The sequence below is a fragment of the Nelumbo nucifera genome, chromosome 1 (genome assembly GCF_055504915.1).
Source record: "Nelumbo nucifera cultivar China Antique chromosome 1, China Antique-T2T, whole genome shotgun sequence".
Taxonomy (NCBI): domain Eukaryota; kingdom Viridiplantae; phylum Streptophyta; class Magnoliopsida; order Proteales; family Nelumbonaceae; genus Nelumbo; species Nelumbo nucifera.
The window spans coordinates 198,493,044-198,512,243 of record NC_142649.1 but is presented as its reverse complement, the minus strand read 5'-3'; the positions used below and the strand labels follow the sequence as shown (position 1 = coordinate 198,512,243).

At 38.1% G+C, this 19,200-nt stretch overlaps 2 protein-coding genes across 2 annotated transcripts; both read left to right on the top strand.

Moving 5' to 3' along the window:
- Positions 1–676: 676 nt before the first annotated feature.
- On the top strand, positions 677–3,409 carry LOC104602352 (zinc finger protein ZAT9-like). The gene has a single exon (XM_010266005.3). It carries the CDS (start codon positions 1,857–1,859, stop codon positions 3,336–3,338), a length of 1,482 nt encoding a protein of 493 aa, XP_010264307.1. The 5' UTR covers positions 677–1,856; the 3' UTR covers positions 3,339–3,409.
- Positions 3,410–17,239: 13,830 nt separating this feature from the next.
- Positions 17,240–18,796, top strand: LOC104602351 (zinc finger protein ZAT1-like). The gene has a single exon (XM_010266004.3). The coding sequence runs from the start codon at positions 17,384–17,386 to the stop codon at positions 18,458–18,460; it is 1,077 nt and encodes a 358-aa protein (XP_010264306.1). The 5' UTR covers positions 17,240–17,383; the 3' UTR covers positions 18,461–18,796.
- The last annotated feature ends 404 nt before the right edge of the window (positions 18,797–19,200 follow it).

Sequence of the window (19,200 nt, the reverse complement as noted above, 5' to 3'; positions counted from 1 at the left end):
TTAACGTGAAACAAATATTGGAAATGCATCTTAATTAGATGTTTCTTTCTTTCTTTTTTTTCTTTCTTCTTCTTCTTTATAATTTGCAAAGCAAAAGTTAATTTGATAAAAAAATTCATTCCTGAAATGAAAAGGCACCTTAACAAATTCATCAAAATATCCAATAGGTCCCTTCACCTCTAAAATGTCAAATATGGAAACTCTCTAGTAATACAAGGTTGGGGCATATAGCATTATAAGACAACAACATAGGAAGGAGTCCAATAAGGCTGTATTTGGAAATAATGCAAATATGTAGAGTGCCAAATGGTTCATATAAATTGCAAAACTGGGTTAGTTTTGCACTGACAAATTTACCTTCTTACCAAACAGACTTTTAGCTATAATGGATGCAAACATGAATTCCAATGAAGCATTGCAAAACAGACTTTTATCAAAAGCCCACTTGAATGCAAATTTACTTTTTTTTTATTAATGTACTTTTATATTTTATTATCAATGTAAATATGCATTGGTCTGTCATTTGTCAATGCATAAATGTAATGTTATCAAAATACAGGCAAAAGTGAACCAGAATGCCAATTTACCCTGAACCAGGATTTACACTCCATTTTCATCGTTTCCAAATGTAGCCATAGGAAAAATAAGGGAAGAAAAAACAAAAAAAAAAAGAAAAACCAATAAAAATTGGGCAAAAATAATTGTTCTTTTATCACAAGTTCTATGATAAAACAACGTATTTTCGATAGCGGTACTGCAACGCAAAATGCACCGCCAATTATAAGAGTTGCAACTTGAGCCCTATGATGATGCACCCCATGTGTTTGTACAATCAATGTTGTAGCATTTCCTGTATTAACTATGGGGAACAGTAAGTGGGCAAAATTATAAAATCCTGGGCTGGACTTGGGCCGAATTGAAGAATTTCAACAGAGTTGGGCCCCTGATTCCGTCCAGGACCCATCTTAATGAAATACCGAATCCAACCCAACCCGTCTCATAAATATTACCTCTGTACTCAGCCAAGGCTATATTTAAATGCAAAAATTTCAAATTCTACCATATATCAACAGATCGGGCTTGGTGTGAATCGGTCTATCTCAACCAGAAATTGACCCAAAGCCGATTAAGGTTGACCCAAACTTAATCCGACGTGGTCTGGTCAAAGCGGGTTTACCACTTAACCAGACCCATTAACATATCCCTACTATTATATCCAATCCACCTCTCCCAAAAGTCCAAAACCCAAGAGAAACGGGACCAGAATTATTCATTGGGCCTTTTTCTTATATTTAAGTTGCAATGTTTTTATTGGAAAAAAAATTGTATGGAAAAGAGGCATAGACCGACCGACAGAGCAGGGGACGATGGTAGTTTTCTTGGCTTGGAATTGAAGGGACATGAATAGGTCGGCAGTTAGAACCACTCTTGGTCACTCGACTGGATGGACGGACGGAATACACTCCCACTCACTCACACCTCTCACTGCAGACATAACACACAATTAAACACTCATCACGTACCGTCCGTCCGTAAGGTTGACCGGCGGCGCCACCATCAATAGCCGGAGAAAAAGTCTCCCTCCCCTTACCGTCCTTCCACTTGTCACATACTCTCTCAACTTACACTCCATTCTTCTTCTCTCATCCACTAACAAACCAATAGCTCAACTAAAAACAAGGGCTCCCCCACTTTATGCACCATTCCCTTTACACAATACAACCCAACAGCAACATTTACTACAAGAACACGCATTTTCTTCTTTCCACACTTGAAAGTTAAATCTCTCTCATTCTCTCTCTCTCTCTCTCTCTCTCTCTCTCTCTCTCTCTCTCTAGTTGTAAGGTTTGTTACATATGGCTATGGTTGTGGATCAACAGACAAGTTTTAAGCATTATTGTAGGATTTGTAAGAAAGGATTTGGATGTGGAAGAGCTCTAGGTGGTCACATGAGAGCCCATGGCATTGGAGACGAGGCAGGACAGATTGAAGATGAAGACCCCGTAAGCGATTGGGAAGACAAGCTGGGAGGAAATAGTCCGCCAGGCAATAAGCGCATGTACGCACTACGAACCAACCCCAACAGACTCAAGAGCTGTCGGATCTGTGAGAATTGCGGTAAGGAGTTTTCGTCGTGGAAATCATTCCTTGAGCACGGGAAATGTAACTGCGACGACGATATGGAGTCTCCTGTGTCCTCGCCGTTGCCCGGATCGGACGATGAAGATGGTGCAGGACGAAGGAGTTGTGGTTGGTACAAGAGGAAGAGATCGATACGGGCTAAAGTAGGTAATTCTAATTCCAATTGCCCGTCAAGCGAGGAGGAGGACCTTGCCAATTGCCTCGTCATGTTGTCAACTGCTCGGGTTGATGTTGATCCACTTGTAGCCGATGCTGAGGAGTCTTGCGCTTCGGCTAGTAAGGAGGAGGAGAGGCGGAATCCGGTGGGCGTCGTGCCGCTGCAACTCCCCATTGCCCATCGGCTATCCAGTGAAAAAGCCAAGGGGGTTCCCGCCGGAGGTATGTTTGAGTGCAAGGCTTGCAAGAAGGTATTCAATTCACACCAAGCACTGGGAGGGCATAGGGCTAGTCACAAGAAGGTGAAGGGGTGTTTCGCTGCAAAGATGGATGATCTTGACGATAGCCTAGCTGAGGAAGATGTGATCACCCACGACGGATACGGCAACCCCACCAAATCCTCCATTAATGCAACTCTACCTTTCGAGCAGGTCTCCCAACTTCCTCCATTGGCGGCCATCCCCTCCACCTCCAAGAGGAAATCCAAGCTGCATGAGTGCTCTATCTGTCATCGGGTCTTCTCTTCCGGTCAGGCCTTAGGTGGGCACAAGAGGTGTCACTGGGTCACTTCCAATTCGCCAGCAGACACATCATCGATTGCCAAGTTTCACCAGTTCCATCACCAAACCCAACAGCTGCATCAGAGGCCCACCAAATTTAACAAGTCCGAGCCTCTAGATCTCAACCTCCCTGCCCCTGTCGATGACATTGCAGGAATTCTTCAGGATCCCCAGAATCCGTTAGGCCTTGAAGTTCCAACGGCCATTTTTCTACAGACATGGATAGGTCTAGACACCAATTGCAATACCCACTCCGATAAACATCACAACCACCACCCCAGTCTTAGTAACGACGATAACAATAACAACACCACCACAACCAACGCTAATACTTCGGTACAGAACGTGGATGATGAAGCAGACAGTAAGGTCAAGCTAGCAAAGCTAAGTGAGCTAAAGGACATGAACATGGGTGGTGAATCCTCGCCATGGTTGCAGGTGGGGATTGGTTCAATTTGTAATGGGGGCAGTGACCCCTGAAAGGTTTGAATCAGAGGTGCAACCTCATGCTGTATTTTGTATAACTGTAATTACAGATAAAACAAACCTGAATCCATGATTCCTGTCGCCATTTTATATACCCTTTTATTTTAATTTATAATTACTTTTTGTAAGTCCATGGGAAAAAAAAAAAAAAAAAAAACTCAACCGTGATTATTCTTGATTGGAGAATTGGGCCACTTACATTAAAAACAAAGCCAGATTAATTAGTTGGAGAATATAGCGAAAAGAAACTTATTGGGCTGAGATTAGTATTAATTTGTTGGATGAGTTTGCCTCCATATATTGTCCTCTTTATTCCTTTCACAGAGTGAAGGGACTACTGAAGGTTTCATTTTCTCTATTATTGGGAGATCCCACGCCAAAGGGCAAATGCGACCCATACCTAATAAATCCTCGTGGCCTAATCATGCAACTCGTCAATCCAATTCCAAATTGCCGACCCGTTAGTGATGATGATTTGGAATTCACTCTATTCAAATCACTTTCAGTCACTTTAAAATTATTCTATTGATAATGATGCAGTATTTGTAATGCACGATCTAATTCTAGCAATTACAACGTGGTTGATAATCGATCCAAATCGGATGAACAAAACTTAAAAGCTAGACAGGATCAGAGCACCAGAATGCTGGAAAAGAATCTTTGGTGGGACCAAACTCCTATGCTTTGTTGGCCACTGTCATTACAGCTGAAAGTTCGCCTTAAATATCTGTCTGAGACTCTGACTGATGGTTGACTCTCTAAACCAATGCAACAAACCCAATTAATCGAAGGAAAGCACACTGTAATCTCGGAACAGAAAGCGAGCTCCAAATTGACACGCGTCAAACATGAAAGAGTTTCGTTAGCATGTTTGGTTCCCTACCACACTTTAAAAAAAAAGGTACTTGTAGTTGTCTAATTTGTTGACCTACGCAAACGACCACTCAACGAAGAACAGTTGTGCGAAGCATGTGGCATGTGGGGCCGCTTCTTCTTCGATTTATTTCTCGCTTTCATTTTCGTATTTACAAACAATAATGCGCCACGTGGAATCATCCTGAAGTAAAACTTGATGGAAACTGGAAAGGCTGTTAGGTTGGTTAGCCCAGGCCCCACGGCTAAGCTGTTGTTTGACCGACCAAAATGGTTTAGGCTGATACTGTCCAAATCCGAATAGTTGTACCAGTAATTGAAGAGAGCGGACACCCATAGGCCGAGATCACATCTCCGCACCACAGCACATCCCCGCCCCGCCGTTTACCGGTATCATCTGGAGATGTTTTCAATACATGGCTGGGGAATTTAGATCTGCACCTCACAACGGAGCGCCCCACAATGTCCTACAGCGCATCTCGCCTTATATTAAAAACATCTCTTGATGATAACTTCATCAAGTCTTATATTATCATCAGAGAGATGTTCCCAATACAAAGCAAAAATGCACTGTGGGACGTTATGGGGCGCCCTATCGTGGGGCACAGATCTAAACTCGTTGTGAGGCGGCTCCATATGGGACGGAGATGTGAACTCCCATAGGCCATAGCCCAAATACGAGAACGGATTGACGAGGTTGATAGACTTCTTTTACTAATAATGGTGATCAATCATTTTGCTCTACGCCAATTATAGAGTGCATGTGGCCCACGATCACAGGTCCGGATCTGCTGACCACAAATCACTGTATACAACACCCTACCGCCTGCGTAACATTTCTTGTACTATTTTATTGCCATTTATGAGGAGATCCAGATGTTACTGTTGAGTTTAAATTGACTCTATCTTCTGGACTTGTAATGGGTCGATGCTCTTCAAACGGAGCGGATCTTATTCGAATCAGGTATATTCAAATTCAATTATATTGGATTCAATCGGATTTAGTACAACGATCTGAATTTGAATCTTATCAGGTCTTTGGATATTTGGATATTTGGATTTGATTTGATTCGACTTGTTTTCTTTACAAATTAATAAATTATTAAAAGAAAAAATAAAGTATATCAATTTAAATAAAGAAAAAACAAAAAGTACAAGTATTTTTTAATTTCATATATATATATATATATATATATTGTTTTTTATAAAAAAAATAATATAATAAATTTATAAGAATACAATATAAATAATATATTTATAAATAAACATATAACATATATTATATATATTTATATTTATAAATATATAACAGATCGGATCGAAACTTCTTGGATCGGATAGGGGGTGATCAGAATTCGATTTGAAGATCCGACCAGGGGTGATCCGAATTCGACCAAATAGGGTCAGATCATGATCTGGTCAATTTGCACCCCTAGATGCTCCAATACAAGGTTGGGCTGTGGTAGGGGCCAGTGTGAGACATCTTATGTGGGTAGGGATGGCAACGAGGCGGGTTTGGGGAGGGCTTTGTAAATTTTAGACCCTATCTACCTCCCTAAACCTCCCAACCTACATTCGCCCCAAAATTTATAGAGGGTTGGATTTTGAGAATCCAAACCCTCTCCATACATGAAAATACAAAACCCTCCCCAACCCTACTCTCCTTGCATTCAAGGGTAGGGGTGGGTTGGGTTTAGAACCCACATGTAATTTCTTGTTATTTCTTGTCATATATAAGCAATAAATAAGTATGATAATACAAATAAACAACAAAGTTTACAATTATTTGATTAAGACATAGAAATACATAAACTATCAATTATCTTTCATATAAAATCCATCTTATTATTAAATTCAACGCCCAGTACATAAAGTTTTTTATGCTTTCCAATAATATGTGGGTTAGAGAGGGTCGGGTTTAGCCTAATATCATACTCTAGCCATACCCATATGGGTTGTAGAATCCCTAAACCCATCCCCACCCGTTGGAAAGGGTAGGAATGGATACCCGTTGAGTAGAGTAGAAATTTTCCATCTCTATTCCCAAAGGTCCATAGATCATCATCATCATGCAAGCCTTATCGTGAGATCAACTACATGAATCGTACTCATTTCCATTGTTAAAATATCAATGCTTAATTTCCATGATAATGAGAGTTTTATAAAGGTTTTAGTAGCACCAACAGAAAATCATAGGGATGCAACAAATCGGATCGGATTCGAACCAATGTATATCCAAATCCAATCGGACACTGTTCTTGTCAGATCTGATCCGGTCTAAAGATTCAATCGGATCATATAGGCCTCGATTTGAATTCAAATCCTATCAGTAAGGCGGATCTTTGGATCTGATCCAATCCGACTTATTTTCTTTAAAAATTAATAAATTATTAAAAGAAAGTTAAAATATACAAATTTAAATAAAGAAAAAAAATACAAGTATTTTTTAATTATTTTCATCATATATATACATGCATTTATAAAAAAATAAATAATGCAAAAAATTATAAAAATACAATATAACTAATATATTTATAGATAAATAAATAACATATATTTATTATATATATTTATATTTATAAATATATAACATATATCGGATCAGATCTTCTTAGATCGGAAAAGGGTGATCCGAATTCAACCATATAGGATCATATTGAATCATGATCCGATCCATTTGCCACCCTAGAAAATTAGATGCAACCTTCCTTTTACTCGAGCTTGAGACTGATGGTACAAAATAAGTTCACACTAACAACATCCATGGTAGGTGTCGAATTTGGGTACATGTGCAACCGGCCCATCAATATTGCTAAATATTTGTGTGCAACCAAGGTTTAAAATTTCGATGCAATAGACCCAATACGGGGCGTATCATATCTTTGAAAAATAGATACGGGATACGCATGGAAATCGGACATCTCGTCTTTTTTTTCATGCGTATCGGACCCGCATCGAACCGTACCAAGGCGTATCGGGGCGTATCGGTAGCGTATCGACAAAAAAGATATGGCAAAGAATTGAAAAAAAAATAAAGGGAAAAAACAACTTATTTTCCTTGAAATAAGCCTTCTTCCACCCCCAAATGACTCTAAAACTCCAAACATCATTCCTATAGTGTTAGATTTGCAAAAAAAATGTAAGAAACAAGTGTGAATCGTTAATTTTTTTTGAAAAATTTTCAAATTTTGAAAAATATGGCAAAAATAGGTAAATTTGTTCAATTTTTTCTTAAATGTTTAAATTTATGTTGATCTACATTTCTTACATTCAAAATCATAATTTTTTTGGGTTATTAATAAATTTATGGAAATTTCATGAAGATATTTAGAGAAGATATAAATTAATAAAAAATTTGAAAATGTAATTTTTCTCTGCCTATAAAGACTAAGTATGTTTTAGATCTATGGATTTATCCATCATATCCATAGAGCAATTGGAATTTCTTATTTAGTATTTTTTTTATTTTTTATATTTTAGAACTAAAAAAATAATAATTAATAATTAATTATATTTTATCATTTGATTACAACAATTGAGTATATTATAATTCTATGGATGATCTTTCATATCCACAAACCAATTGAAATTTCTTATTTAATATATTTTTTTATTTTTATATTTTTAGAATTAAAAAATAAATAAATAATTAATTAATTAATTATATTTTATCATTTGATCGCAATGATTGAATAGATTATAATTCTATGGATGATCTATCATATCCACAAAGCAATTAAAATTTCTTCTTTAATAACTATTTTTTTGAATATATTATATAATGTTTATTTATTTTTTATAATTATTGAAAATAAATAATAAATATATATTGATTATATTTTTACTTAGAATTTGTGTCAATGCATATTTTATGGTTGGATAGGAGATTTGAGTTTTTCCCAACCCATAAAACATTGAAACTTAAGAATTATAATTTATAAATTATAGTTGAGCATAGGATTTTTAATGAAATTATAATTACCTACAATATATTTCTTCATAAAACCATTAAAATATATTAATTTAATGTATATACACCTCATTGAGGTCTTATATTTAGTGTTATTGATGTATTTTTATGATTTATTAAAGTATCTATAGTGTTTCCAAGCGTATCTATGTGTATCTTAGTTTTCCGATATGCATGCGTATTCAAGGCATATCCCAATACATCTCTTAAAATTGCCTTTCCGATACACTTGACATTTCCGATACTTTGGACCTTGTGTGCAACCTACTAACTTCATTGTTCTACCACCCAGAGCCAAAATACACTTCAAATGCTAACCTAGGGATGTAACGCAATGGATTCGGCATGGGTTTGCCTAAATTCTAACTTGATGCTACAGTGACTCAACCCAAATCCGACTTGACCATATAGATTCTAACCCGACACTGACCCAAATAGACTCGTAGCTAGGGTGTCAATGGTATTCAAAAATTCAATTTTGAATTCAAGATTTGACATAATTGAATTAGATTCGGATAATTCAAATATCTAATCGATCGAATTTGGATATCCTATTCATACCGAATAGGTAATCAGATTTGAATTTGGATACGACCTGATTCGATTCGGTAAATATATGAATTCTACCGGTTATTTTATTCTTATTTATAATATATAAAATATTTAAATGTCTAATATAATTTATATATATATAATAATTAAATTATATGAATAATTTATATATTTATTTACTTTATATAAATAAAATATTTATTTTATATATTTATTAATTACCTAAAATAATTAATTAATCGAATTCGAATTTGGATATTAATTTTCAAAATCCGTTGGATATCAAATTTTCTAATTGGATTTGAATTTAAATATTGCTTGATCTGATTCGAACTTGATCCGTTTACACCCCTACCTATAGCATTTCAATCGTACTTTCTTAACACATTTTAATGACATAAAATCCATTAATTTAAATTACGAAATTGTTTTATAGATTTCAAGGTGTTATTTTTCCCATTTAAAAAAGAAGAAAATCAAAACCAACATGTAAATAAATCTTAAACTTTAAAGATATAGAGTTAGAAACCAAAAAGTTACAGGAATACTTTGTATATATGTAAGGCATCATAACCTGGCAAACTAGGTCAGCCAAAACCTGAACTCAACTCGAATTGAAGAATCAAAACCCTAACCCGACCCTAAAGCCAAATATATTGACCCTAACCCAACCTTATAGGGTCAGATCAACCCAAATGTACTATTTAACCCAATCCATTGACATCCCTAATATTGATGCACTCTGTTTGAGATACATGCACCACCTCTTCGTAATTTTAGCCCATGCTAATTTGGGCTTGGCCCGACTGCAGTCAGGAATGAATTTGGGCTTATCCAACATCATTTGGATAAGCTTCAGGCTTTAATGTATATTTTCTTTAAATTGATTTGTTTTTATAAAATAAATCTTATCAATGACTGAGAACATGTTTTGGCTCAATTTTGTTCCCACGGAGCAAAGCTCAAAATAAAAAGAAAATCCTACATTATATATAAAATATCTTTCAAGAAATGCACTGCAGCTTCAGTGGTGTCATGTGAAACAAAAGTAAAATGATTTCATTTTGCATGACGAGTAATTGCACGCAAAATGAAGGGGAAAGCATATCACCCTCTTGTTTCAAACGATACAACGTCCTATTGTTGTCAACTCTTGTACAATCAAATGCAGCCTTATCGGGGCTCACACCTTCATTTTCTTATAATTGTGCCCAAAACGTGGCATTTGGCATGCAGGTTGTATAAACCTAGTCCCAATGTAATAGGTACGGTACGTTAGGTAAGCATAATGATTGAGCATGTAATAGTCACGTGGCACGTTTCTGAATTAATCGGTCTTTTATCAAAATGTTTTTGTTTGGTTAGGCAGAAATTATCTATTATTTTATTATTTTTGTCAAAATAATTAAAAATAAAAACAATAAAAAATGAAACCTAAACGTATAGGGAGTTGGGACTTATTTACATTTTTTTTTTCATCGTTTTTTATTTTTAATTATTTTGATAAAAATAATAAAATAATAGATAATTTCTGTCTAACGGAACAAAAACATTTGGATGAAAGGCACATTAACTGAGAAATGTGCCACAAAGCTATTATATGCTCACTCGTTGTGCTTACCTCATGTGCTTACTACATCCAGACCCAAAACATGATACTTTGAAGCAGAGAACTCAGCTTTGGTCAAGGAGGTGGTCAAACCAATGTTATAAGACTCGGACCGGACTAAAATCCGAAATGTTCCAGGGGTCATAATTTAACTGGCTCACCTGGTGGTTTGCTTGTTCAACACGTGAAAAATGTCATAACCAGGACCCAGTTTTTCACGGTTCGACCCTCCAATCCAATCTGATGAGGGACTGTTTGGTACAACCGGAAATGCTGAACTGAAAATTTTATTATTTTGTCCTTTAGTGATTATGTTTTTATGGTGGTTGTAGGCTTCTTAATGACTGAAACTGGAATTGGGTAGATCATAATACCTTTGAAAATTCTATTTGGCCCAGTTCAATTTTTGGTAAGTTACTTATTCAGGTAAATGTATTTGTTTGGGTAATCCATGTAAGTGTATTTATCCATGTTTTTTTATTTACCAGATAAATAATGCAATGACCACTTTAGTCAAAAAAACTTATTATTAAAAGGGGTATTTTTATCTTATTCAAGTTATCAAGTATTAACAACTTCCCCCCAGGTGGCAAAGTTATTTATCCACCTAGAAGAAGGGTATCACTTACCCGAGAAAAATAAATTTTCCCTGATCCCCACATAAATCAGAAAAAATGATCATGAATTTTTTCGTCAATGGGAATCAAAATCCCATTGACCAACTTTCCCCCTCTTAAAATCCAAAAGAACTCCCCTTTATTTATTTCTTTTATGAATTGAAAAACAAAACAATAAGTATTTCAGTTTTAGCAACTTCAGCCATTATCAAACAGTCCTGTCATAACTTTGTGTGAAGTTTTCAATATTGACCTACGCATTGCTGATTGAATATGGGCCTATGGCCTGGAAAAATTTGCGAATTGATTGTTTTCTATTTTGATGAGAATGGCTGTTGTTTGCCAATTGCCACAGAATATACCAACTACTGTGTACAAACGAAAAGCAGAGCATATCATTCATTGTAAGTGTGAAAACACAGTAGGACAACTGTATGCACACATGTAAGTAATTGGATAGCTGTGAGGGTTGGGAATCATGCTGTTGGCTGCTGCCAACTCCCCTTTTCCGCTGTTTGTGTTTGTAATGAAGGGTGAAAATGGAATTGGATCAACTTTCTACTTGAATTAAAAGATTCTGAATCACTAAGTATGTGTTTGATAGAGCTTCCATTTATTAAAATCAATGTTTTCATTTTATTTATCTTCAAAACAAAGAAAATTATTTGATAAACTGTTTATTGACAACTAGGCATTACATCAGTGGTTGAGTGAATAAATACTCAATCGTGGGGAAAGCATTTAAATGAAACTTTTTCTAACGATTGATGTGTACATAAATCAAAACTCACTTTTATGAATACAAATATGTACGGATGAAATTAATGAAAAAAATGCTGATTTAGCAATAAAATGACAACATTTTGATAAATGCTTATCATGAAACCTCCATGAAATAAAACACATGCTAAAATGATACAATGTGTGTCAATTGACTAACTTTGAAGCATCGCAATCACTTGGTATTTCATAATAATGGACCCCAATTGTGTAAATAGAAGGGCCATTACCCAATGTTGTTCCTGGCTACAGTGGGTTGGCCTCTCTCAGAGCCCAAGATGCACATGAATCAAAACCAACATCCATTAAATCCAATAAGAAGGAAATACTTCCCAAACCCTAATTTCAAGTCCAACACAAACTGAGTTTGTTTATCTGAAGAAACACGAGAGGGTCAGTCAAATCCATCTAATTTTACTGTTTCACCCGTTCATACAAAATGCAAATATATACAAAAATAATACAAATTATAAGGTTTTAAACTCTACATATTTGCATTTATACTCCTCCGGATTAATTTTTTTTTCATGTTTTGCATATTTGACAATCTAACTAGCTACATCTTCTTAAAGTCTCCATATTAACCATTGATTTCCTTTCCACTTTCAACCACTACGGTTTTTTCAAATCTTCAAACTACTACACTTGTTAAGATCCAAGACCAAATAACTAAAATATTACGGGAAAGGGATAATAATCATCACACATCGAATGACAAATTGCATAAACAACTAATCACCTTTCATGGTTCAACCATGGCCGTGCAAGTGTTATGGCGGTGATGGTTACGTTGTCTGCAGTATGGTGATATTTCGGAGAGAGAGAGAGAGAGAGGGACGCAATTTGGAATTTAAATTGGGCATGAGTCAGATCACAGTAAAGTAGTACAGTGAAAAAGGGAGAGAGCATGAAGAAGTGGGAAGGCATTGGACAGTAGATGAGGGGGAGGGGATCAATCGATTCTTGTTGCCTTGAGCGTTAAGGACAAAGACAAGCTATGAAGCTAAGACTAGTCTAGGCAATTCTCCTCCTTATCTTGGAGTAGAATCTTCTCTATTAAATGCAATCCATTACATAATAATATATCTGTGTGTTTGGTATTACTATTTGGGGGGGGGGGGGGTGGGGGTGGGGGTGGGCTTTTCCCTTTAAGCCGACCTCCATCTCCCATCATAAAATATTTGCTGTTATATCATCATCACACATGTATACATTTTTATGCCTTCTTTAATTTTAACCCCTTCTCTTCCTCACTCCCAACACACTAGTCTTTGCGCTCAAAGCACCACCTGCGTTGCCTTCTTCATTGCTTTGCACTTCCGAAGGTCTAACCTTATCCTTAACAACATATCAATATATGACTCCGATTGCTTCTTACGTCTGTGTGCTCTACTCTACTGTTCATGCTCCTGATTCGATGCATCTCCCACTACCCCGCTATCTATTCTTCAAGTGATAATCACACGCCATTTTAACCGTCCGATTCTTTGTGGGTCCATTAAATAGGATGGCCTACGCCTCTACCCGATAATGCCAATAAAATATTTTACATGCCACCAACTCACTGAGTCTAAATTGTGATGTTGGTGGTCCGATTATAGAATCTTATATGGTCAACATGCAAATGGTCCAAAGAGGATGTTGTTTAGCTTTCGGGCTCAAGGCGGACCCCGCACCTGAGGTTTATCTTGACATGGCTTATCTAGGCCCATGAGAAGGGAGCCCAGTTAGTGTGAGCGTGGGTCCATGACGTGGACCAAATTCGCTTTGGGCCCGTTCGAAAGTCAGTATTGTATTCACGCTTCACGGGTTCTTTGAGTTTGAGCCTTGAGGGCATCGTGGTTCGTGGATGGCGGATGGGGACTGCCTTTGGGGCTTTGGATGTGAAACGTGTCAAACATCTTTGAGAGGACACGTGTTACTCATCCAACGGTTGTGAAAGCTTGCTTATCACCTAACTATAAGTATATTACGTACTCCTGCACTAAACAATACAGTAACTCACTGGACGATTGTGCGTCTCATCAACTGGGACGTTGTGATTATCTTGTTCCATAAACATTAGATTATACAAGTGATGGCGTTTAGTGTTTATTTTATCATTGCAATGGTGGCTAACATACGCCATGTAGGCTCACCCACTAGCCGGAGCCACGTGACATGAGCAGTTCCAGTGATACCACTCTCATGATTCCTTCCTTGCAAGGGCCCCATCCTTTTGCTCCGTCAATTCCGGTTCGGTGCAACTGCAATCCACACCGTCGTGACTTTCCACCTGCCACATTGTTCCGACTTGGGTGCGCATTCTAGTCGCGGTGGCACCGTGGCAGATGAGCTGGAGCCGCTGAAAGGTTTCCACGTGTCCACCTATTCACACTCTTTACAGTACATTGGTTTTAAGACTCTACTATGTCAAACTTATTGACTTGCCTGTTATCACAGAGACTAGGTCATCTGTCATCATAACTTTTTACGACTCACCAGTCGCCACCACTTGATGAAAATCCAGTGGTTATAATACACGCGATGCGATGAAAGAGTGGTCCCCGTCCAAAGAAATTCTTAGATGTGCTGTACGAACCTAGTTCCTAGTTCCTAGGCCAGGGCCAGACCCGGGGAGACTGAAAAACAAAACTGACCCGGTGCCGGTTGCCATAAATGCTGTTACGGTAATCATGTATCGGAAAGCGACCACAACTCCTCAGGGACCACTTTTTTTTTTCGCCTTTGAAGATTGAGCATTTGAATCCGGATTAGATGAACGCTTTAGCTGTGTTCAGCGGGCTGTGGAACCAAAGATGAGGTTCCACGCCAGTAATAAATTCATGGACACCACTGTAAAATGCGCGAGACCCATGTAATTTATTATTGACGTGGAACCTTATCACGGGTTCCACATCCTGCTGAACAGTTAAACCTTACACACCCGCCAGGCGCCAGCGCCGTTCATCAATCAATAGATCAACAGCTGAGATTAGTTTAAGCGTTAAAAATTTCAAATGATTTCCCAAATACTAACTTTTCATCCTGATATAATCAATAATAAACCCTGTTTGGAAAAATTCCAATAGAAATTGAAATTGAATCCATAGTTTTTATCCGCGATAAGAAAGAATAGGAATATGATCGAAATGACGATACTACCCTTGAAGGACCAAACTCCAAAAGTAATCCAAGTTTAGAAGCAAGGCAACGTGTAGGACAGGACCTGTATGTGGGTTATCGTTTGGGTGAAGCGTTTGGTCAGTGACAATAACAATTAAACGATCTGGGTTTTATTCTGTAATTCTGCTTGACCACAATGGCATCATGGCAAACATTTCATTCTTCTGCATCTGATATAGTAAGACAAATAAATCCTTAATATCTAGGAACACTATTTTGGTTCACTTTTTTCAGCTTTTTATGATCAAGTACGAAGATTTCCCAGGTGTATCATAAGGGAAAAGTTAGCCTGTTAATATTATGCAAAGCGTTGCCCTACACCTTTACTTTCATACAGGAGCACATGCTGTTATCTGTGCATCACAACCATTAAACAAATCAGGGCACTGGTATGATTTTAAGTTGGGACATCATGCCGAACCCCTATTTCGCCATATCTATCTAAGACCATCAAAAGGGAAAAAAAAAAGGACTGATCTGATGCTTAAGAAGTTAAGATAAAACTTAAAAGTAGGGCATTCAATCTCCCAGGGACCAGGGTGGAGTGGGGGTGGGGCCATTCGAATTGTGGGTCCGTGTATCCTGAAGAGCCTGTCACTTGTTATGGGCTCTCAGCCTCTCACTCTCTCTCTCTCTCTCTCCCGTAAGCAGTCGAAAATCCAGCCCGTCCAGCGCGTTCTGAGCCCATTAATTCACAATTTACAAATGGAACAGTAATGCTGTACCTCGGAGGCCATCTGAACCCAACCCAAGTATCTCATGAGTCATGTCCCCATGAAGATAGAGAAAACCTAATGCTGTCTGACATCTCGAATGTGACACAATAATATGGACTATGGGCAGTTGAATTTCATCATCGCACAATTGGGTCTTTCTTTAATCTAGTAAACCCTAGAAAATCAGACAATGGGTGATCAACAGAATCAACGGCCGTGATAATTCAAATGGGGTAGGAGAGACAAACTCATGGTGTTTCCTCGTAGTACTGGGCCTATACTTGATCTTCGGTCCAACTGGATTCTCAACTTGACTCCAGTTAGAGTCTGGCAAATAGAAAAAACCTTAGATATCCAAAGTGAGAGAGGCAAGTTGAGATGGTGATGGTGTACGTTTCAGAACATCTCTGGTACTTGTGGATGTACTCCATGCAGCAGCACATCTCTCCCTGGGAAACCACGGCCTCGAGATGTGTGCCACATCTTATTGCCAAAGATGACGGTGAGCCGTGACCGTGTGAGCGTATCTTCACCGCGCACGTTAGAATCAAGACTAGACTACTCTAGAGTCTAGAGTAGTGCAACTGCAAAGGGGAGGCTCGGTCCACGCCTAACATAACGGCATTTACTCCACAGAAAATTCCTCTCCTCTCACGAATGAAGGTTAGTTCCATTCTCTCTCCCCTACCCCCATCAATCGCAGTCGGATCTGCTCCTCACAAATGGGCGCCTCACATATACATCCACCGTGCACTGGGAATATCTTTCATCAATATTCACGAATAAGTACGGGAGATGTTCGTTCTCAATCATCAATCCATCTTCCCTTTTTTATTTATTTTCTTTAATTATTTTATTTTTCAAAAAAAAATCCAAATCGATTGATAATAAATAAACTAATAGCTAAATGACTATTTAAAAAAAAAAAAAAAGCTTAATCCGGCATGCTATAGCTTTCAACAGTTACAGTTGGCGCTTGTAAAACCGGCAGAAAGTACCAAAATCCCTATAAGTAACTTAAGAATACGGAATTAAAACCAATATCAAAATTAAAATGAACAAAATGGAACAGAAAATGAGAAAAAAAAAAAACCAGCACTTTTCTGAGCCACGTGGATTTATCTTTTACGCTTCGTCGTTGCAACAAACCCAGCAGTTTTCTTGACTTGTACAAGTAAGCATGGATCAGTTCCTTGGTATAACCGGATTTAAATACCGAAAATGCCCCTGAGATGAGCGAAAATGGAACACAATGAAAACATCTTTGCAAACACAAAAAGCATTTTCTGGTTCAGGTCGGGCTCATGTACCCAATGAGTCCTACCAACACCCAAAAAATTCTTTCATTTTTTTTTTCGGCTTTATAATTATAAGATGCGTAGTAGGGAATGATATTTTTCGAAGTTACAAAATTGTCCTAAAAAAACTAAAATAGGAATAAATTCGAAGCGGGCAAGACTTGCATGTTACATGTCCCTCTTTCCCCCTCCATGCACACACTTTATTTCGTTTTAATTTATTTCTTTAATTCTTTTTGCCGTTTTGAGAATTACTCTTAATTAAATTTTCTTTTTTTTTTAATTTTTACTTTTTATCAATTATTTATGCTTCTTTGGTTTTGTGTGCCTTTTGGTGGAGGAATGCTTGTCACCTACTCCTTTTAGTTTCCACTCTCCTTATACTTGTTAAGCTTCCCTTTGCAGAGAGGAAGAAGAGAGAGCCAGAGCAAGCTTGGGAGCTCCGTTTCTGTGAGTTCAATGGAGCGACACAGTTGTAAGCTCTGTTTTAAGCGCTTCGCCAATGGGAGAGCTTTGGGTGGCCATATGAGGTCGCATATGGCCACCCTCCCACCTCAACCAAAGACCCAACCTACTCATCCCATCGGAGATGAGACTGAATCTGCCTCGTCTTCGTCGCCATCGTCTTCGTCGTCCTCTTCCGGTGAAGAAGTAGAGGAGGAGGAGGAGGAGGAGGAGGAGGAGGAGAAAGCTCTGTATTATGGGTTGAGAGAGAACCCCAAGAAGAGCTTTCGCTTGGTAGATCCTGAGTTTTCCTTTGCTGTTGATGCCGGGTCCGTCGTTCAAGATAGGGAAAGTGAGACGGAATCGTCGAGGAACCCGTCACGAAGACGATCGAAGCGAAATCGTAAATCGAGCATCGCAGAGCAGCAGCAGCAGCAGCATCAGCAGCAACAGCAAGAGGAAGTTAAGAAGCCCAAGTTAAGCAAATCAAGTAAGGCGGAGTCGACGGCAGAGCCCGAACCGGTAAGCTCGGTATCTGATACTACTCCTGAAGAGGATGTTGCTTTATGTCTTATGATGCTTTCGAGGGATATATGGATGAGGGAGGAGGAGGAGGAAGAAGAAGAAGAAGCAGAGAGATCCATTGAGGAGTCGGATAACTCGGAAGAGCTCAAATTTCCGACTCGTACTCGAGGAAGGTACCAGTGCGGCACGTGCAAGAAGGTCTTTCGCTCTTATCAAGCTTTGGGTGGTCATAGAGCAAGTCACAAGAAGATTAAGGGCTGCACACCATCTTCTTCCCCTGCTTCTCGAACTCATGAACTCGAGTCCGAACTCGGTAATGCAGGCACTTCGGTCGTCGATCGGAGAATCCATGAATGCCCGGTTTGTTTCAGAGTCTTTGGGTCTGGACAAGCTCTTGGTGGGCACAAGAGATCTCACCTTTCAGCTTCAGCTACTGCTGCAAATTCTACTAAATTTGGGGACAATTTGATAGATCTTAATCTCCCTGCTCCTCTTGAAGATGACGATATGAGTCAGGTTGAGCTTTCGGCAGTCTCGGATGCAGAATTCGTCGATCAGATCAAGTGAGACTGAATTCTGCTTTACTTGGTCAGGATTCAAATCAAAGCTCGCAGCTCTGGACGTCAAGTAGAGGTAAAAACTTCTTCTTTTTCTCTTCATTAGTCGATCTGAGATTATCCCAAGCTGCTTTGACAATCAGGAAAAATGGGCTCTCTTGTATTTAAAGATTCTTCTTCTACTTCTCAAAATTTATGCTTTCTTTTCTTCTTTTAAAAAAGCTGTTCTTTTTTTTTCTCTTTTCTGACTGTAATTCATCTCTTTGAATTTGTCAAGTGCTGTTACTTACTTTGTAACAACTGATTTTAGTGCGTCCATTAATGGAAGAACCAAAGATTTAATTTATTCCATGTCTATCTTCATTCGCTAAGAATAGAAAAATAAAATTCCGGGTTCGTTCCATTTGATTGTTGAAGTTGAAGAACTTGCTCTGAAACTACCGCAGAGCTCGATTCTGGAAATGGGCTCTGCTCCTGTTTCCAGCTGTTCTAGGCTTCTAGCTAACCGATTTCCCTTTTCTCTCAATAAAATAATTCTAAGAAAAAGTCCATCTACGACACTTCTATAATCTAGAAATTATTAATTATATAAAACCAAGTTCGACCTGTCAACGCTGGCTTTGTACAGTTGGTGAAGAAGCTAATTCTCTCTTATCTACTCCTTTCCATTCTCTCTTTTTCTCTTCTTCTGTTTCTTTTTTGTCCCATATTTTTTCTAGCTTCTGTTACAAGTGTAAGATCGGATGTACA

Bases quoted from the DNA above. Each gene is read 5' to 3' on its own strand.
- LOC104602352 (XM_010266005.3), top strand. From the start codon at position 1,857: ATGGCTATGGTTGTGGATCAACAGACAAGTTTTAAGCATTATTGTAGG.
- LOC104602351 (XM_010266004.3), top strand. From the start codon at position 17,384: ATGGAGCGACACAGTTGTAAGCTCTGTTTTAAGCGCTTCGCCAATGGG.